This window comes from Canis lupus, chromosome X (assembly GCF_048164855.1).
Source record: "Canis lupus baileyi chromosome X, mCanLup2.hap1, whole genome shotgun sequence".
Classification (NCBI taxonomy): Eukaryota; Metazoa; Chordata; class Mammalia; order Carnivora; family Canidae; genus Canis; species Canis lupus.
The window spans coordinates 59,380,302-59,402,354 of NC_132876.1; the positions used below are offsets into that span (position 1 = coordinate 59,380,302).

Genomic DNA, 22,053 nt, shown 5'->3' on the forward strand with positions numbered 1-22,053 from the left:
GGAGAGATCACTACCAACACCAAGGAAATACAAACGATTTTAAAAACATATTATGAACAGCTATATGCCAATAAATTAGGCAATGTAGAAGAAATGGACGCATTCCTGGAAAGCCACAAACTACCAAAACTGGAACAGGAAGAAATAGAAAACCTGAACAGGTCAATAACCAGGGAGGATATTGAAGCAGTCATCAAAAACCTCCCAAGACACAAGAGTCCAAGGCCAGATGGCTTCCCAGGGGAATTCTATCAAACGTTTAAAGAAGAAACAATACCTATTCTCCTAAAGCTGTTTTGAAAGACAGAAAGAGATGGAGTACTTCCAAATTCGTTCTATGAGGCCAGCATCACCTTAATTCCAAAACCAGACAAAGACCCCACCAAAAAGGAGAATTACAGACCAATATCCCTGATGAACATGGATGCCAAAATTCTCAACAAGATACTAGCCAATAGGATCCAACAGTACATTAAGAAAATTATTCACCATGACCAAGTTGGATTTATCTCTGGGACACAAAGCTTGTTCAACACCCATAAAATAATCAATGTGATTCATCATATCAGCAAGAGAAAAACCAAGAACCATATGATCCTCTCCTTAGATGCAGAGAAAGCATTTGACAAAATACAGCATCCATTCCTGATCAAAACTCTTCGGAGTGTAGGGATAGAGGGAACATTCCTCAACATCTTAAAAGCCATCTACGGAAAGCCCACAGCAAATATCATTCTCAATGGGGAAACACTGGGAGCCTTTGCCCTAAGATCAGGAACAAGACAGGGATGTCCACTCTCACCACTGCTATTCAACATAGTACTGGAAGTCCTAGCCTCAGCAATCAGACAACAAAAAGACATTAAAGGCGTTCAAATTGGAAAAGAAGAAGTCAAACTCTCCCTCTTCGCCGATGACATGATACTCTACGTAGAAAACCCAAAAGCCTCCACCCCAAGATTGCTAGAACTCATACAGCAATTTGGTAGCGTGGCAGGATACAAAAATCAATGCCCAGAAATCAGTGGTATTTCTATACACTAACAATGAGACTGAAGAAAGAGAAATTAAGGAGTCAATCCCATTTACAATTGCACCCAAAAGCATAAAATACCTAAGAATAAACCTAACCAAAGATGTAAAGGATCTGTACCCTAAAAACTATAGAACACTTCTGAAAGAAATTGAGGAAGACACAAAGAGATGGAAAATTATTCCATGCTCATGGATTGGAAGAATTAATATTGTGAAAATGTCAATGTTACCCAGGGAAATATACACGTTTAATGCAATCCCTATCAAAATACCATGGACTTTCTTCAGAGAGTTAGAACAAATTATTTTAAGATTTGTGTGGAATCAGAAAAGACCCTGAATAGCCAGGGGAATTTTAAAAAAGAAAACCATATCTGGGGGCATCACAATGCCAGATTTCAGGATGTACTACAAAGCTGTGGTCATCAAGACAGTGTGGTACTGGCACAAAAACAGACACATAGATCAATGGAACAGAATAGAGAACCCAGAAGTGGACCCTCATCTTTATGGTCAACTAATATTCGATAAAGGAGGAAAGACTATCCATTGGAAGAAAGACGGTCTCTTCAATAAATGGTGCTGGGAAAATTGGACATCCACATGCAGAAGAATGAAACTAGACCACTCTCTTTCACCATACACAAAGTTAAACTCAAAATGGATGAAAGATCTAAATGTGAGACAAGATTCTATTCAAAATCCTAGAGAAGAACACAGGCAACACCCTTTTTGAACTTGGCCACAGTAACTTCTTGCAAGATACATCCACGAAGGCAAAAGAAACAAAAACAAAAATGAACTATTGGGACTTCATGAAGATAAGAAGCTTTTGCACAGCAAAGGATACAGTCAACAAAACTAAAAGACAACCTACAGAATGGGAGAAGATATTTGCAAATGACCTATCAGATAAAGGGCTAGTTTCCAAGATCTATAAAGAACTTCTTAAACTCAACACCAAAGAAACAAACAATCCAATCATGAAATGGGCAAAAGACATGAAGAGAAATCTCACAGAGGAAGACATAGACATGGCCACCATGCACATGAGAAAATGCTCTGCATCACTTGCCATCAGGGAAATACAAATCAAAACCACAATGAGATACCACCTCACACCAGTCAGAATGGGGAAAATTAACAAGGCAGGAAACCACAAATGTTGGGGAGGATGCGGAGAAAAGGGAACCCTCTTATACTGTTGGTGGGAATTTGAACTGGTGCAGCCACTCTGGAAAACTGTGTGGAGGTTCCTCAAAGAGTTAAAAATAGACCTGCCCTACGACCCAGCCATTGCACTGTTGCGGATTTACCCCAAAGATACAGATGCAATGAAACGCAGGGACACCTGCACCCCGATATTATAGCAGCAATGTCCACAATAGCCAAACTGTGGAAGGAGCCTCGGTGTCCATCGAAAGATGAGTGGATAAAGAAGATGTGGTATACAATGGAATATTACTCAGCTATTAGAAATGACAAATACCCACCGTTTGCTTCAACGTGGATGGAACTGGAGGGTATTATGCTCAGTGAAGTAAGTCAGTCGGAGAAGGACAAACATATGTTCTCATTCATTTGGGGAATATAAATAATAGTGAAAGGGAATATAAGGGAAGGGAGAAGAAATGTGTGGGAAATATCAGAAAGGGAGACAGAACGTAAAGACTGCTAACTCCGGAAACGAACTAGTGGTGGTAGTAGGGGAGGAGTGCGGGGGCTGGTGTGAATGGTTGACGGGCATTTGGTGTTATTCTGTATGTTGGTAAATTGAACACCAATAAAAAAAAATTAAAAAAATAAAAAAATAATAATTATTGACCTCTCAGAATTGCTGAATGATATTTTAGTATAGATATGAAAACATGTATTTTGATGATGAAATGAAAGTAATCTTTAAATGCTCTTAAAGTGTATCTTTATGAAATATTGGCTGCATTCCATTATTTGTCTCACAAGAGAGCTTTCTTAAGAGTAATTATAGGCCATCCATGAATTGTTTTAAGGTCTAACATATAATTTTATTTCTTTTGGTATATTCTATTTTCTGAATATCTTTAGATATATTTTTGTGACACATTGTTATTACAGATTTTGGTCTCAGCAAGGAATCAGTTGATCAAGAAAAGAAGGCTTACTCATTTTGTGGTACAGTGGAGTATATGGCTCCTGAAGTAGTAAATAGGAGAGGCCATTCCCAGAGTGCTGATTGGTGGTCATATGGTGTACTTATGGTAAGTACTGTTATTTTTAAAAATTTTCCCAATATAAAGTTAATATTATTTAAAATGTTAATAAATTTTGCAATATGTCAGGAGAGAATAGAGTTTTTATAATTTATGATTACTAAAAAACTTGTGACTGGCTAGGTGTTATACAGTAAGAATTGAGGATTTAGTATTCTGATTTCTTTAAAGTTCCTAGATTAAAAGGTAAAATGGCAGCATTCTTTTATAAGCCATTCAAATATAAAAGTTAGAAAAAGGCTTACCAGTTTTTAGATTTCAGAATACTATGTTTAATTCTCGCATGGTATTTTTATTAGATATCACAGAATTTATCACTTTACCATAAAGTGTCTTACTGTCTAATTGTTCCATGCATGTCCCTAGAAAGATTGTAAACTTCTTGAGGAGAGCAATCATATTTCATACTACTTTTCATCTCCCATGATACCTAGCATAGTCAATATACAAACTGACTAATCTGGTATAAATTAAGAATAGAGGGCACCCGAGTGGCTCAGCTGTTTAGTGCCGCCTTCAGCCCAGGGCCTGATCCTGGAGACCTGGGATGGAGTCCCACATCAGGCTCCCTTCATGGAGCCTGCTTCTCCCTCTGCCTGTGTCTCTCCTCCCGCCACGCCCACCCCATGTCTCTCATGAATAAATAAATAACATCTTAAAATAAAGAGCTTGTGACCTTTTAAAAAAAAAGAATAGAATTTGCAGTATTAAGTAGGGTGATAAATGAATAGCTATTGAATCAATTTGCCTGTATAATCCATCTTGCTGATAATCTATTTTGATGATAATCCATTTTCCCTATTTACTACTAAATGACATACTATATATTAAAAAAATAAATGACATACTATATAACACATCAATATATTAAGGCCTATTATAAACCTGGCATTGGGGAGGGCAGTGGAGTAGGAATAAACTGGCAGTACAGTACTTGATGTTTTTCATCACCTAAGAAAGCATACAATCTGGCTGGGGAAACAATTGGAACAGCTAAATAAACTGTCTGACAGTATACCTTAGGAATTCAGGCAAGAAATCATATAAGTTGATTTAGGAAAAGCGGAAGAAGTGGAACTTAAATTAAGAAGTATGGAGTGCCCCTGGGTGGCTCACTGGTTGAGCGTCTGCCTTCAATTCAGGTCATGATCCCGGGGTCCTGGAATCCAGTCCCACATTGGGCTCCCTGCAGGGAGCCTGCTTCTCCCTCAGCCTGTGTCTCTGTCACTCTCTGTGTCTCTCATGAATAAATAAAATCTTAAAAAAAAAGAAGCATGGATAAAATTTAAATATCTCCAATTCAAGAAGGATAGTATTGTGATCATATTAGCAAAGAACTGTAGAACCAATTAGAATATTAGAATAGTAGTGGAAAATGAGGGTCATGGTGGAGGAAATGAGACGATAAGCCTATCAACATATGTATGCAATTCTCTGAGTAGTAGGAAACTTTTGTAGATTCTTTAACGAGATGGTAATTAGAGAAAATGTATTTTAGGAAGGAAGAAGTGACTGATTTTAATACCTGATTTAATGTTACAGATGAAGGAGAAGGAAAGGGTCAAAGATAATGAAACCTTTACAATTTATGAACTTTAAGGAATTGAAAGAATAAAAGTTCAGTAGAAAAGAGATAGTTAGGATGGAGAGCTGGTTTTAGAAGTGGAGAAATAATTAATCTATAACATGTTGCATAGGTTATTATAGGTTTGTGGTTAACCCCTTGGTGGTAATAAATTAGGAATAGGAAGTAGAGAAAGGATCAGAATCATCTGGAGATGTTAAGAAAAAAAAAGCTACTCAGTCAGCCAACATAAGTTTAATTTAAGGGGGAGTTTTGATTCCAATATAATATATTCCTTCCTTTTGTCCTTGCCATTACCACCTCTACTCCTTCAGTCCCGAGTGGAGAGCCATAACTTTAGGTTTGGACGTAGGGGACTGGAGCTTGAGAGCAATAATCCCTCTATACGATACTTTCTTTTATCTTCTTTCACTTTCTGTGGCTCCTACCCCTACTTCTTAAGTATCCAGTTGAAAAATATTACTATAGATTTGGGAGGGAGAACTGAGACTTGAGAGAGATTGAAGCCGGAACAGATTTGAAAGTCATCAGTATATAGGAAAGAGTTGAATGGATAAGCTAACTAAGGTTGTAAATTCAGATAAATGAGCAGAGAACTGGGGTGCCTGGGTGACTCAGTGGTTGAGCCTCTGCCTTTGGCTCAGTGCGTGACCTCGGAGCTCTGGGATTAAATCCCACATTGGGTTTCCTGCATGGAGCCTACTTCTCCCTCTGCCTCTCTCTCTCTGGGTCTCTCATGAAGAAATAAATAAAATCTTTAAAAATAAATAAATAAATGAGCAGAGGACTGAAGCCAAAGCCATTATTGAATCTAAGTTCAATATTTAAATATTAGAGAAATAAAAGGTTTTCCCTTTAGTGAAATCTAATGATCTTAATTTTAGATCCAGTCTTTTTTATACCATTATTTAATGTTCTAATTACCACATTGTTGTTAAATCTCTTAGGGAAAATGCTTTTTAGCCATGTGCAACTGTCTCAATTTTTTTTTTCAAGATATTGGTGTTTGTGTTGTAGCCTCTTGTTCTTTTTTGATTGGTTTTTCTTGGAGGGGGCAGTGAGGAGAATGAGAATGGTTAATCTTTTTTTTTTTCTTTTCTTTCACTAAAGACTAGTGATATTGAGCATCTTTTCATGAGCTTATTAGCCTTTTGTAGAGCTTCTTAAGTTTTTATTTAAATTCCAGTCAGTTAATATATATTGTAATATTAGTTTCAAGTGTACAAAGCATGTATGGATTTGAAATGGTTCAGGGCTTATCTTTATCTTTATCTTTATTTTCCATTCATTGTTAAATGTTTGCTTTAAAGGCATATTTTTTTAAAAGAAATGTTGTGTGTCTATTTTCAGATTGCTTTGATTTTGTGAACTTAGCCAAATTAGACAGGACTGAAAAAATTGGTTGGTTTCATTTCCTACAGGTCACCTATTAATTGGGCTACATGTAATGGGGTACCAGAAGTGTATTTCTTTATTTGTGACTTTTCTGGTCTTATTTTGACTTATCATGTATATCCTTCATGATTTGATAATCATGTATTAGATGTCTCAAGTTTTTTCCTACAAAATTTTATTGTATATTCTAAATTCTGTGTTACTTTTTGTTTGTTTTAGTTTGAAATGCTTACTGGTACTCTGCCATTCCAAGGTAAAGACCGAAATGAGACCATGAATATGATATTAAAGTAAGTGTAAACACTAGTTTTTCTTTTGGGAAAAATTCCTTGCTTTCAGTTTTGAGAAACTTGTTTTCAATTGACAGAAGAGTATTTTTTCACACTGTCATATTTTCTTCTCCTACCATATAAAGGACATTATTTGTCATTGTTAAAGCATTCTTTTAAATTCTTTTTGCGGTTTGTCAATGTAAAGAATGGCTAAATTTAAGTGAACTTTTTTTTAAATCTTCTTTTTCAGAGCAAAACTTGGGATGCCTCAATTTCTTAGTGCTGAGGCACAAAGTCTCCTAAGGATGTTGTTTAAAAGGAATCCAGCAAATAGATTGGGTATTCTTTATTGTCTTAGCTTTTATAACAATACACTGCATGTTTTAGGAGGATAATTGTAACTTCAAGCTCTCTGGCTTAATTCATTTACTGATGCTATATATTTATACCTAGAAGTTTGCATTTTGTATGTACTGGATCTAAACTCTCTTATGGCCATAATTTAAAAATGGAGTAGTCTACTTATTCAAAACTACTGTTTAATATCATTTTGTATATTATGTGGTTTGCCTTTTTAAAAATAATTCACAGAATTATCCCTTATATAGGTAATCCTTTTGATATTTGAAGATAGTTATTTTGTACCTTCCAGTACTCTTCGAGTTAAATATGTCCATAGCCTCTTGTTATTTGCCCAGTTTCTGGTAGCCTTTCCCTGGATCCAGCTGTGATCCTATTATTTATGTACTTGTGTTTAAATTTCAATGTCTATTCTGTTGAACTTTTTAATTTGGCATTGAGATACAGCTGTAAGTTGAATTGTGAAGAAAAGAAACTATACTTCAATTTTGATTATGTTAAATATTATTTTGATTCAATTTGGAAGGCATTTCAGTATTTCATGATAGTTTATGTGCTTCAATGTGTACATCAGATATATTTTACTGTATTAAATTTAAAAAATCACAATAAAATATCAGATAAAAATCATAAAATTTTCACTGCAAGGAATCTATGATATGTGTATATTCTTGAGATAACAGCAGAGAAGCCAGGTAGAAACATTAAAAGTATTATAGTAGTAAAAAATTATTTATTTTTTTATAGGTTCAGAAGGAGTTGAGGAAATCAAAAGACATCTTTTTTTTGCAAATGTTGACTGGAATGTAAGTTCAGTAGAAACTCTGTTACTGAGTGACTAATATGAATTAACAATGAAGAATAAAATGGTCATATTAGTACTTTGTTGATAAACTTAATCCTATTATTTTGTTTTTGGTGTGAGATTTTTATTTAGAGATATAGATGTCATGGCAATTACCTTGAACCAAATGTGTGTGGATGATATTTAGTAAATTTCTATTACCCATATGTTTTATCTATTAAGTATGGTTACTGTTCTCCCCTATTCTCAATTGGGGAATGTGGAGAAGAAATAGAAAGGGGTAAGGGGGTGAATGATAAGGCAAATTCTTAAATGAATTCTAATTCAAAGAGGAGAGTAACCACACTTAACTGATAAATAGCTTCTGTACAGCAAACAATCAACAAAACTAAAAGGCAATCTAAGGAATGGGGAAGATATTTGCAGATAACATAACTGATAAAGTGTTAGTATCTAAAATATATTAAAAAAACATATAAAAATCAATACCCAAAAAAATGAATAATCCAAAATCTGGACAGAAGACATGAGTTGACATTTTTCCAAAGACATCCAGATGGCCAGCAGATACAGAAAAAGATGCTCAACATCACTCAGTGAAATATCACTTTACACTAGTTCAGAATGGCTAAAATCAACAACACAGGAAACAACAGGTGTTGGCAAGGATGTAGAGAAAGGGGAACCTTCTTAAATTGTTGGTGGGAATGCAAACTAGTGGAGCCACTCTGGAAACAGTATGGAGGTTCCTCAAAAAGTAATAAATAGAACTACCCTATGACTTAGCAATTGTACCACTAAATATTTACCCAAAGGATACAAAAATACTGATTTGAAGGGATCCATGCACCGTAATTTTTATAGCAGCATTATCAACAGTAGCCAAAATATGGAAACAGCCCAAATGTCTATCAACTAATGAATGGATGACGAAGTGGGGTATATATGTATATATTACTATATATATATATATATATATATATATATATATGTAATGGGGTACCAGGGGTGTATTTCTTTATTTGTTACTTTTATATATGTATATATAAAATAGAATATTAGTCATCAAAAGGAATGAAATCTTGCCATTTGCAACTACATGGATGCAACTAGAATGTATTATGCTCAGCAAAATAAGTTAGAAAAAGATACCATATGATTTCACTCATATGTGGAATTTAAAAAAAACAACACAAATGAACATGGTTGGGGGAAAGAGGCAAAACAAGAAATAGACTCTTAACTATAGAGAACAAACTGAGGGTTGCTGGAGGGGAGGTGTGCGGGGGGTGGGGGGTTAAACAGGTGACGGGTATTAAGCAGGGCACTTGTTAGGATGAGCATCAGGTGTCGTATATAAATGATGAGTCACTAAATTCTACACCTAAAACTAATATTGCACTATATGTTAACTAGCTGGAATTTAAATAGTTGGAAAAATTATTTTTTATAGTTGTAAACTGCATAACATAAGCCATCAATATTAATACTCTAAAAGGGGGAATCCCTGGGTGGCACAGCGGTTTGGCACCTGCCTTCAGCCCAGGGCATGGTCCTGGAGACCTGGGATCGAGTCCCACATTAGGCTTCCTGCATGGAGCCTGCTTCTCCTTCTGCCTGTCTCTCTCTCCCTCTCTCTCTCTCTCTCTCTCTCTCTCATGAGCAAATAAATAAATCCTTAAAAAAAAAGGGGTCTGCCCTATGTCATATGTGTTTGCATCCCTTTTTTGGTGTCCTTGTATCCTCTTGTCATTTTTTTTTCTAATACTTGTTTACTCATCCTTTCTCCTTAACTAGACAAAGGGCAAAGTCTTTGTTTCCATCATTCTTATATCTAAATAGTTTATGTTAATTTCTCTTAAATTAAATAACAAAAGAATGGAATGTTTATATATTAAATCAATGAAAACCAAAGTAATTCTCTATTAATTTACCCCCACTATGGGACTGTGACCTTTAGAAAAGCCGATTTTAAAAGAGAGGAGTAGATTTTCATGTATTATAAAATGTTTTAAGAGTCTTTCAAAAATAAATTTTAGGAAGTTAAATTATTGACAAATTATATTTTTGTTATAGAGTAAGAGCCCTAAATAGTGTTTTTTAGGCATGTTTTTATGTAAAAAAATATTTTAGGTGAAATATATACTTCTTGAAGATAATCTATTAGTTTTGAAATTCTTGAATGTTATTAGTATTTGTTTATGGTTGCATTGTGATATATTCTACATGGTTATTTTATCTGTGAAAATTCAAGTCAGTTTTTGATATTCAAAACTGAACATCCTTCATTGTGAATGCAACTTTTGGCACCATTGTTGTTTCTTGGTCTCATTTGGGCACATTATTTCTCAAATTTTTAGAATTTGGTTAACAGGTATCTGAAGCCTTTTAAAATTTTAGTTATTAAATTGTGAGTCTTCTGTTAAGGACTATGAATTTTATCTTCTGCTTTCCTTTAAAAAAATACAATAATTTTAAAGTGTTAATATGATTTTGTATTATCTTGTTGATATTTTTTCTAGAGATTATATAGAAGAGAAGTTCAACCTCCTTTCAAACCTGCTTCTGGAAAACCAGATGATACTTTTTGTTTTGATCCTGAGTTTACTGCAAAAACACCTAAAGGTAATGCATGTTTATATGTAACATCAGACCTTTTAGTTCAATTAAATGTTTAAAAATAAACTAGGGGGGTACACCTGGGTGGCTCAGTGGTTGAGCATCTGCTTTGGGCTCAGAGTGTGATCCTGGAGTCCCAGGATCCAGTCCAGTATAGGGCTCCCCTTGGGGAGTCTGCTTCTCCCTCTGCCTATGTCTCTGCCTCTCTGTGTGTCTCTCATGAATAAATAAAATCTTAAAAGTAAACTAGCTTCTTAGATAAAAACTAAATGAATTTTAAGTTTGCAGAGGGTTGATTTGTTCTATATGAAAGTGTGGATCTTATATACAGCATTGCTTGGGCATCATTCAAGCAGAGGATTTAAATAGGAAATATTTATCAGGGAAGCAAGGGCTAGAGCAAAGGGTAAAAATCTTTCCTGTTTAAAAAGTCCTTTGACATGCTAATACTTTATAGGGTAAGGGGTAGGAGGTAAGATGAGATATATCAGTGATTCTTTCTTTTAAGATTTTATTTATTTATGAAAGAGAGAGAGAGAGAGAGGCAGAGAGGCAGAGGGAGAAGCAGGCTCCATGCAGGGAGCCTGAAGTGGGACTCCATCCCGGGTCTCCAGGATCACGCCCTGGGCTGAAGGTGGCGCTAAACCGCTAAGCCACCAGGGCTGCCTATATCAGTGACTTAAAATTTATAATTTAATGAGGTCTACTTATAGTAGCATCTACTTCATATATTCATTTAACAATTATTGAATACCAACAAATATTGAACCTATTAAGCAGTGAAAATGCAGCAGTAAACAGAATGGGCAAAAATTGTAATCCATGGTGCTTGCATACTAGTGTGGGGAGACAGATAAATATGCAATAAATGAAACACATGATATACTATGTCTGATGGAAACATTTAATGGTTTCTTTTATACTTAAAGAAATGCTAACATTTAATATCAGAATTCTGTGTAGTTCTAATTGAATATAATTATTTGGACATTAGATTCTCCTGGTTTGCCAGCTAGTGCTAACGCTCATCAACTCTTCAAAGGATTCAGCTTTGTTGCAACGTCTATTGCAGAGGAATATAAAATCACTCCTGTCACAAGTGCAAATGTGTTACCAATTGTTCAGGTAAATTCCACTTAATCAGATAATTCAATATAGGGATAACTATGTTTTTCAGTTATTGCTAATGGATTTACACGAATTTAGGTGATTTTTAACTTCTTAATTTATCTCTGTATATAATATGATTTAAATATGTCTCTATGATTTGAGAAAAATACATTAGTAGTATCCTTTAATTAAATTTATGTAGTGTCTTCTGACAAAAATAATGGAATAACAGTGTTTAAGCTAGTTGGTTTGTTGTTTTGGCTTTGGGGATCTAAAAAACCTAACATTTAGGATCAGCTCAGAATCTCCTTAAACAATTTGCAAATACTGATAAAACCTCTCTCTATAATGATTTTTTAAAAGATTTCAGGCTGATGCATATTTAGGAGAGAAGATAAAAACTGTGAAAATATTTCATTCTCCTTAATATTTTACCTTAAAAAATAGATAAATGGAAATGCTGCACAATTTGCTGAAGTATATGAATTAAAAGAGGATATTGGTGTTGGCTCCTATTCTGTTTGCAAGCGATGCATACATACAGCTACCAACATGGAATTTGCAGTGAAGGTATTATCTCTGAGCCTAACTTGTTTGTTTGTTTTTATATATATAAGTTAAATTAAAGGTTAACTGACAAACATTTTTCAATGGAGCAAGTGGAGATAGCAAAGATGAGAGAGGAAGAGATTTTTCTCAAGTATCTAAATTCCAGTCAGTTAACATATATGGTAAAATTAGTTTCAGGTGTAGAATTTAGTGATTCATCACTTACATATATCCCCCAGTGCTCATCAAGATGGGGGAAGAGTCTTAAGACTTAATATTGTCATTTGAATTTATTTTGGAGGAATGGTATATTTCATAATAGTCTTGTTTTAGATAGCTTTATTTTAATATAGTATAAGATTGTGTAATTATGATAATTACTGTTAAATTTGGATTACATTATCAGTTGGCATAGCTTCAGTTAAGTGGAATATAATTTTAAGGAAAGTGTTCTGGGTTTTTTTAGTGTTCTGTTTTTTTTTAAGTTTCTGTTATAGGAAATTTTTAAATGTTAAAATAATGTGAAATAAGCATCAGTCTTGAGTTTTAAGTGTTTGCTTAAAATATAATTATATTGACTATATTTCATTCATTTTTAGACAAAGACAATAATTTGGTTTTCTCTGAGAATTTTCTTAACTTATTTCTTAGATCATTGACAAAAGTAAGAGAGACCCCTCAGAAGAAATTGAAATTTTGATGCGCTATGGACAACACCCCAACATTATTACTTTAAAGGATGTAAGTATTTAAAATCTATGTATCAGCTAAGCTAATGAAGTTTTGACACTTTTTCTTTTTGAAATTATTCATTTTTATGGTATATTCTACTTTTATACTATAAAACCTCAAAACTCTTAAATTTGCCACTTCACTTCTTTTTTTCCCCTGTGATTCTGTACTCCTACCCTTCTTTTACAAGATCAAAAGGGAACATGATGGTTGGTAAATGACAGTGTCTTGACGGCTTGAATATATTCTGGCTGGTCAACTAATCAACATTATAAACAGCACCATTTATTATCCTGTAGTAGCTTAAATATAGAAGATATAGGAGAATTAGAATTGCCAAATTCTAAAATATTTTACTTTCTTGATTATATAGCAAATGGCTATAGCATTGTGGATTGCTCCTTGAGTGAAACAGTATTATGCATTTTGATTAGTAATTTGTAAGCAGTATTTTGTTATAAACACACACACACATATATGCACACATATCTGTATACACAGATATCTCACATGCACTGAATGAAATGGTACACGTAGTTTTCTTATTTATTCTCCTTAACATAGTATTTGAATTTGACAAATATTTAAGACACCATATTAGATAATGGACTGTGAGGATGATATTTAAAAATGATGTATTTACTGCCAGAAGGAAGATGGTTATTGGTAGAGAAGTGGCTATAATATAGTCAAATAGAGGATAGATGCCATTTGACAGACGCAGAGATCTGTTGTTCCATTTATATCAGTTGATGAAGCATAATGCACAACTTCAAAAGTTAATGCAATGATATGTTTAACATGGTTTCAAGACAGTGTAGAAAGTTATTTAGCCATTTTAATCTTCAGTGTAGACTATACTATATTAACAGTAACGGGATGATGTCCTTTAATAACAATAGAGGTTCACTAGAAAAGGAAAGTAAATATAATTTCAAAATTTCATATTTATAATAATATTAATTTTTTTTAGGTTTATGATGATGGTAGATATGTTTACGTTGTTACGGACTTGATGAAAGGAGGAGAACTACTTGACCGTATTCTCAAAAAAAAATGTTTCTCAGAACAAGAAGCTAGTGATGTACTGATTGTAATAACTAAGACAATTGACTATCTTCATTGTCAAGGAGTAAGTTGTAGTTATATTCTCCTCTTCAATTTTGGGACTTATAAATCTTCATAAAATTATATCTAGGAGATGCCACACAAAATGAGTTTTTGAACAAATGAACTGTTTCCTGTAAATATATTTTTTAAATTTTATTATTGGAGTTCAATTTGCCAACATATAGCATAACACCCAGTGCTCATCCCACCAAGCGCCCTCCTCAGTGCCTTCCCAGTCACCCCAACCCCCCGCCCACCTCCCTTTCCACTACCCCTTGTTCATTTGCCAGAGTTAGGTGTCTCTCCTGTTTTGTCATCCTCATTGACATTTTCACTCATTCTCTCTCCTTTCTCCTTTATTCCTTTTCACTAATTTTTATATTTCCCAAGTGAATGAGATGATATAATATTTGTCCTTTTTCGATTGACTTATTTCACTCAGCATAACACCCTCCAGTTCAATCCACGTCAAAGCAAATGGTGGGTATTTGTCATTTCTAATGGCTGAGTAATATTGCATTGTATACATAGACCACATCTTCCTTATCCATTCATTTTTGATGGACACCAAGGCTCCTTCCATAGTTTGGCTATTGTGGACATTGCTGCTACAACATCGGGGAGCAGGTATTCCAGCATTTCACTGTATCTCTCTCTTTGGGGTAAATCTCCAGCAGTGCAATTGCTGGGTAATAGGGCAGATCTATTTTTAATTCTCTGAGGAACATCCACAGAGTTTTCCAGAATACACCAGTTCACGTTCCCACCAACAGTGCAAGAGGGTTCCCCTTTCTCCACATCCTCTCCAACATTTGTTGTTTCCTGTCTTGTTAATTTTCCCCATTCTCACTGGTGTGAGGTAGTATCTCATTGTGGCTTTGATTTGTATTTCCCTGATGGACAGTGATGTGGAGCATTTTCTCATGTGCTTGTTGGCCATGTCTATGGCTTCCTCTGTGAAATTACTGTCCATGTCCATTGCCCATTTCATGATTGGATTGTTTATAGATCCTGGATACTAGCCCTTTATCTGATAGGTCATTTGCAAATATCTTCTCCCATCCTGTAGGTTGTCTTTTAGTTTTGCTGACTGTTTCTTTGGCTGTGCAGAAGCTTTTGATCTTGATGAAGTCCCAATAGTTCATTTTTGGTTTTGTTTCTCTTGCCTTCGTGGATGTATCTTGCAAGAAGTTGCTGTGGCCAAGTTCAAAAAGAGTGTTGCCTGTGTTCTCCTCTAGGATTTTAATGGAATCTTGTCTCACATTTAGATCTTTCATCCATTTTGAGTTGCTCTTTGTGTATGGTGCAAGAGAGTGGTCTAGTTTCATTCTTCTGCATGTGGATGTCCAATTTTCCCAGCACCATTTATTGAAGAGACTGTCTTTTTTGCAGTGGATAGTCTTTCCTCCTTTATCGAATATTAGTTGACCATAAACTTGAGGGTCCACTTCTGGATTCTCTATTCTGTTCCATTGACCTATGTTTCTGTTTTTGTGCCAGTACCACACTGTCTTGATGACCACAGCTTTGTAGTACAACCTGAAATCTGGCATTGTGATGCCCCCAGCTCGTTTTTCTTTTTTAATATCCCCATGGCTATTCGGGGCCTTTTCTGATTCCACACAAATCTTAAGATGATTTGTTCCAACTCTCTGAAGAAAGTCCATGGTATTTTATAGGGATTGCATTAAATGGGTAAATTCCCCTGGGTAACATTGACATTCTCACAATATTAATTCTGTCAATACATGAGCATGGAATATTTTTCCATCTCTTTGTGTTTTCCTCAACTTCTTTCAGAAGTGTTCTCTAGTTTTTAGGTTATAGATCCTTTACCTCTTTGGTTAGGTTTATTCCTAGGTATCTTATGCTTTTGGGTGCAATTGTCAATGGGATTAACTCCTTAATTTCTCTATCTTCAGTCTCATTGTTAGTGTATAGAAATGCCCACTGACTTCTGGGCATTGATTTTGTATCCTGCCACGCTACCAAATTGCTGTATGAGTTCTAGCAATCTTGGGGTGGAGTCTTTTGGGTTCTCTATGTAGAGTATCATGTCATCTGCGAAGAGAGAGAGTTTGACTTCATCTTTGCCAATTTGCATATCTTTTATTTCTTTTTCTTCCTTGATTGCTGAGGTGAGCACTTCTAGTACTATGTTGAATAGCAGTGGTGAGAGTGGACATCCCTGTCTTGTTTCTGATCTGAGGGGAGAGGCTGTCAGGTTTTCCCCATTGAGAATGATATTTGCTGTGGGCTTTTCATAGATGGCTTTTTGGATGCTGAGAAATGTTCCCTCTATCCCTACACTCTGAAGAGTGTTGATCAGGAATGGATGCTGTATTTTGTCAAATGCTTTCTCTGCATCTATTGAGAGGATCATTTGGTTCTTGTTTTTTCTCTTGCTGATATGATGAATCACATTGATTGCTTTACGAGTGTTGAACCAGCCTTGCATCCCGGGGATAAATCCCACTTGGTCATAGTGAATCATCTTCATAATGAATTGTTGGATCCCATAGGCTAGTATCTTGTTGAGAATTATTGCATCTGTGTTCATCAGTGATATTGGTCTATAATTCTCCTTTCTGGTGGGGTCTTTGTTTGGTTTTGGAATTAGGGTGATGCTGGCCTCATAGAATGAGTTGGAAGTATTCCATCTCTTTCTACCTTTTGGAACAGCTTTACTATAATAGGTATTGTTTCTTCTTTAAATGTTTGACAGAATTCCCCCGGGAAGCCATCTGGCCTTGGACTTTTGTGTCTTGGGAGGTTTTGGATGACTGCTTCAATTTCCTCCCTGGTTATTGGCCTGTTCAGGTTTTCTATTTCTTCCAGTTCCATTTTTCATAATTTGTGGTTTTCCAGAAATGCACCCATTTCCACTAATTTAGTGGCATATACCTGCTCATAATATGTTTTTTTTATTATTTTTTTATTTTTTATTTATTTATTTTTTTTTCATAATATGTTTTTAAAATCGTATGTATTTCCTTGGTATTCATGGTGATCTCTCCTTTTTCATTTGTGATTTTATTAATTTGAGTCTTTTCACTTTTGGTTTTAATAAGGTTGGCTAAAGGTTTATCTATCTTATTAATTCTTTTAAAGAACCAACTCCTGGTTTTGTTAATCTGTTCCACAGTTCTTCTGGTCTCTATTTCATTTTGTTTTGCTCGAATCTTTATTAATGCTCTTCTTCTGCTGGCTTTAGGATCTATTTGCTGTTTTTTTCTCTAGCTCCCTTAGGTGCAAGTTTTATCTTTTGTATTTGAGTTCTTTCCAGTTTTTGGATGGATGCTTGTATTGCGATGTATTTCCCCCTCAGGACTGTTTTTGCTGTATCCCAAATATTTTGAACGGTTATATCTTCATTCTTATTAGTTTCATGAATCTTTTTAATTCTTCTCAAATTTCTTGGTTGACCCTTTCACCTTTTAGCAGGACGGTCTTTAACCTCCACATGTTTAAAAACCTTGCAAATTTCTTCTTTTGATTTAGTTCTAGTTTCAAAGCATTACAGTCTGAAAATATGCAGGGGACAATCCCAGTCTTTTGGTATCAGTTAAGACCTGCTTTGTGAAGCAGGTCTATTGTGGTCTATTCTGGAGAAAGTTCCATGTGCACTTGAGAAGAATGTGTATTCAGTTGCGTTGGGATATAAAGTTCTATAAATATGTGTGAAATCTATCTGGTCCAGTGTATCCTTTAAAGCTCTGGTTTCTTTGGAGATGTTGTACTTAGAAGATCTGTCCATTGCAGAAAGCGCTGTGTTCAAGTCTCCTAGTATAAGTGTATTATTATCTAAGTGTGTTTTAACTTTGGTTATTAATTGATTGATTTACTTGACAGCTCGCATAAATATTGATTATTGTTAGGTCCTCTTGTTGGATAGATCCTTTAAGTATGATATAGTGTCCCTCTTCATCTCTTACTACAGTCTTTGGGATAAAGTTTAAATTATCGGATATAAGGATGACTACCCCTGCTTTCTTTTGAGGACCATTTGAATGGTAAATAGTTACCCAACCTTTTATTTTCAGGCTGTAGGTGTCCTTACATCTAAAATGAGTCTCTTGTAGACAGCAAATAAATGGGTCTTGCTTTTTTATCCAGTCTGAAACCCTGCCCCTTTTGATGGGGTCATTAAGCCCATTTACATTCAGAGTTACTATTGAAAGATATGAATTTAGTGTCATCGTGATACCCATTGAGTCCCTGTTTTTGTGGTTGTGTCCTTGGACTTCCTCTTTCTTTTACAGACTTCCCCCTAATATTTATTGCAGAGCTCGTTTGGTGGTCACATATTTTTTCAGTTTCTGCCTATCTTGGAAGCTCTTTATCTCTCCTTGTATTCTGAATGAGAGCCTTGCTGGATAGAGTATTCTTGGCTGCATGTTTTTTTCATTTAGGACCTTGAATATATCCTGCCAGCCCTTTTTGGTCTGCCAGGTCTCCGTGGAGAGGTCTGCTGTTAACCTAATACTTCTTCCCATAAATTTTAGGGATCTCTTGTCTCTTGCTGCTTTAAGGATCTTCTCTTTTTCTTTGGAATTTGCAAGTTTCACTATGAAATATCAGGGTGTTGAGCGGTTTTTATTGATTTTAGGGGGGATCTCTCTATCTCCTGGATCTGAATGCCTGTTCCCCTTCCCAAGTTAGGGAAGTTCTTAGCTATAATTCGTTCAAATACACTTTCTGGCCCTCTGTCCCTTTTGGCACCCTTTGGAACCCCAATTAGAGTTTTCCTTCTGAGGCTGTCTTTACTTCCCTTAACCTTTCCTCATGACCTTTTAATTGTTTTTTTCTTTTTTTCCTCAGCTTCCTTCCTTGCCATCAACCTGGCTTCCATGTCACTCACTCGATCTTCTACCTTTTTAAGCCTCATCATTAGGACCTCCAGTTTGGATGGCATTTCATTTAATTAATTTTTAATTTCCACCTGATTAGATCTAAATTTTGCAGTCATGAAGTCTCTTGAATCCTTTATGCTTTTGTCCAGAGCCACCAGTAGGTTTACAATTGTTCTTCTGAATTGGCTTTCTGACATTGAATTGTGATCCAAATTCTGTAATTCTGTGGGAGATAGTACTGTTTCTGATTGTTTTGGGTGGATTCTTTCTTCTCTTCATTTTGCTTGGTGCAGAGTGGCTAAAAACAAGTTTTACTGGAAAAAGGAAGGAAAAAGGGAAGAAAAAAAGGGGAGAAACAAACAAAAAACAAGAGGGGTAGCCTCTGATTCTGTATACTGTAAGTCCCTCCACTTTCCCTGTAGCTTTCCAGTGCTGCTTCGTCAAGAACTTGCTCTTCCCTGTCCTTCCAGCTGGTCTATTGGGGGAGAGGCCTGCTGTGATGATTCTGCCAGGTGTACAGTTCAATGCTAGCTGTTTATCCTGTGAGGCCCCTGCTCTCTGGTGGCCCTACTCAGTCCCAGGCACAAGGTGACACCAGGAGGAGGAACAACAGTGGCTGTGGCCAGCTCTCCAGCTCTGGAGTCAGCTCCAGCGGTAACTACCGCAGTCTCCCAGTTCACAGGGAACTGGATGCTCCTGGAGCAGGGGCAGCAGGAGCGTCCTCACTGTCGTGTGTCCTCCTGGCCTCCACTTGTCCCAAGGGGAGCGCCGAATCCTGGGCTGTGTCCCCGGTGCCTTGTGCTCCGGGGCCTGTGCTGCTGGAATCTCGTTCCCAGGTCCAGGTAGTCTCCTCTGTGTGGAGCTGCCGCCTGAGCCGCTGCCTCAGCTGTTCCCAGCCATGCTGTAACATATATTTCTATAAAGAATATTCTAATAAAACTCATAATATATTAAAAGTTTAGATATTGGAAATTGGGTAATACTTTATTCTCTTCACTCTGCCTGTTTCCCTGATTTAAAAGCATATTAATTTAAAAAAAATGGTTTGAATTTAATTGTATCTAACCTTGACTTTGAAATTATTAACCTTAATCAAACTTAAATAGTCAAAAGAAGTGTCCAGGGAAATGTTGTATTATTCAAATTATGCTGTATCTTATATATAAATTTCTGGCAGTAAAAGAACTCTGTATCTTTTGGGGGGTTTAGGTGTCATTCAATGTTACATTATTTTCATGTGTACAACAGTGATTCAACAACTCTATACATTATGTTGGACTCACCACTACCATTCTGGTAGTTTTAAGGTGATACCTCATTGTGTTGATTTGCATTTTCTTGATGATGAGTGATACTGAACATCTTTACATGTGCCTGTTGGCCATCTATGTCTTCTTTGAAAATATGTCCAGAGGACTATATATCTTGACCTTGCCAACCCCTCTTCAAAATACAGTAACAAATTTGGATTCTAAACATTTGAAATATTAATATATTAAAATTTGTGGTGGATGAGCAGGCCTGTTATTTTGCTTCCAATATCTTCATAAAGAAAGCAAATGAATTATGAAAAAAGGTCAATTTTATTATATACAGCTATACAAGGAAACAGTCACAAATAATTTAAAATTTTAAATTTGAATAAGTTGTAATAGTATATATGTACTCACTTAAGTATAAACAGTTAAAAAATGGACAATTCAGAATTAGCACAGTGAAAATTCAATAGAGGCCCTTCTTAAAATTAAGAAAAATAAGCCAGTACTTATTGTGTGGTTTAAGAGAGAATATTTTCAATATTTTGAAATATAAACTACATAGTGCTAAAGGAATAATTCTACTATAGTTTAATCCTTGATTGTCTTCATCAACACTATAAAATAAAGGGTGATCAGGATTTTTGAGAAAAGTTAAATAACTATTTTTTATTATTTTAGAAACCTTCAGATTCTTACATCAATTAAATAAACCAATGACATATTGAGCATTTCTACATGCCAGGCATTGTAAAAAGTGTTGCAGATTCAAGCATGAGTAAGACTTGGTCCTTGTCTTTTAAAAACGTTTAGTGTAGTAAAGTGCTGATCAAAGATACATGAAGTAGATAATATTAGTAGGAAAATCATCACATAGAGAAATTCAGAATATTTTCCATTTCTAGCATTTCATTTGGTTTTAATTGTTTTTGTTTTTCTTCTGAGAGTTTCTTTTTTTTCCTAAAGATTTTATTTATTTATTCATGAGAGACACAGAGAGGGAAGCAGAGACATAGACAGAAGGAAAAGTGGGCTCCCTGTAAGGGGGCCCGATTTGGGACTCAATCCCCAGACCTGGGATCAGGACCCGAGCTGACGGCAGCTGCTCAACCACTGAGCCATCCAAGGGTCCTTTTTCTGAGAGTTTCATGCATTGAAAACATGGCTGTGTTTTACTTCATTAATATAGTTATAATAGCCACTTTATTTTTAATATTTATTTTATATTTATTTGTTTTATGAATTTTGAATCATACCTTTTCATTGAGATATAATTGGCATGCAACGTTATGTAAGTTTAAGATGTATAACGTGTTGATTTGGTACATTTATGTATTGCAATATGATTACCACCATGACATTAATTAGCACCTTCATCACTTGTAATAATAACCATTTTAAAATCCTTGTCTGTTAGGTCCAATGCGGTTCATCATGGGGTTGAGATTGCTTTATTTTCTCTTTTCTTGAAACTTTGTTCCATTTTCTCAGTTCTTTGTATATCAGATAATTTCGGATTATATACTGCACATTTGAATATTAAATTATGGAAGTTTTTTGTATTGTTATTTTTTCTTCAATGATTGTTTTGTTTTGGTGGATAATTTTCAGGTCAGGGTTTGCACTGGAAACTCTCCTTTTTGAGCAGCAGCTCTGGTTTTTGTATCTTTTGTCTTTGTATGATTTACATTGAGCCTCTTCTATACATTTGTGATTCAAGGGTCAGTTGTAGCTCTATTCCTTACAGACTTCCTCCCAAGCATTCACTGTTTCCTAGCATCTCTTTTCCATTCCTCCCAACCAGAAAGACTGTGGGCTTTCCCATATGTGTTTTCACCATCTCTGTGTGACATAGGAATTGCACTTAACCCTAGGCTAAGAGCCACAGATATAGGAAACGTACTTATAGCTCCCTATGTTCTTTCCTTCAACAAAGTGCATACTTCCCATTAGAGTCAGTCTGCCTCTCTTTATTCTCCAGTACCTTCAGGTAGTTGATTTTTTAATTGTATGCAAATTTTAGAGCTGTTTACTGTGGAGCGGAGAGTGTTGAGTAGGGTCTTAGTCCATTATTTCCAGAAATGGAACTGAGAATTAAGTTTTGATATTCTGAGAGTGGAAAT

At 35.4% G+C, this 22,053-nt stretch overlaps 1 protein-coding gene across 5 annotated transcripts in view; it reads left to right on the forward strand.

Moving 5' to 3' along the window:
* Window positions 1–22,053, forward strand: part of RPS6KA6 (ribosomal protein S6 kinase A6) — a 195,577-nt gene that overhangs the window by 136,097 nt on the left and 37,427 nt on the right. For 4 of the 5 annotated variants that reach the window (XM_072815168.1, XM_072815167.1, XM_072815166.1 and 1 more), the window contains 9 exons: window positions 3,130–3,272; window positions 6,484–6,554; window positions 6,787–6,875; window positions 7,644–7,702; window positions 10,224–10,326; window positions 11,315–11,445; window positions 11,878–12,000; window positions 12,631–12,720; window positions 13,685–13,843. In XM_072815168.1, coding sequence (XP_072671269.1) covers window positions 3,130–3,272; window positions 6,484–6,554; window positions 6,787–6,875; window positions 7,644–7,702; window positions 10,224–10,326; window positions 11,315–11,445; window positions 11,878–12,000; window positions 12,631–12,720; window positions 13,685–13,843 — 968 coding nt within the window. The remainder of the gene's footprint in view (window positions 1–3,129; window positions 3,273–6,483; window positions 6,555–6,786; window positions 6,876–7,643; window positions 7,703–10,223; window positions 10,327–11,314; window positions 11,446–11,877; window positions 12,001–12,630; window positions 12,721–13,684; window positions 13,844–22,053) is intronic. The other variant, XM_072815171.1, reaches the window with a different exon arrangement.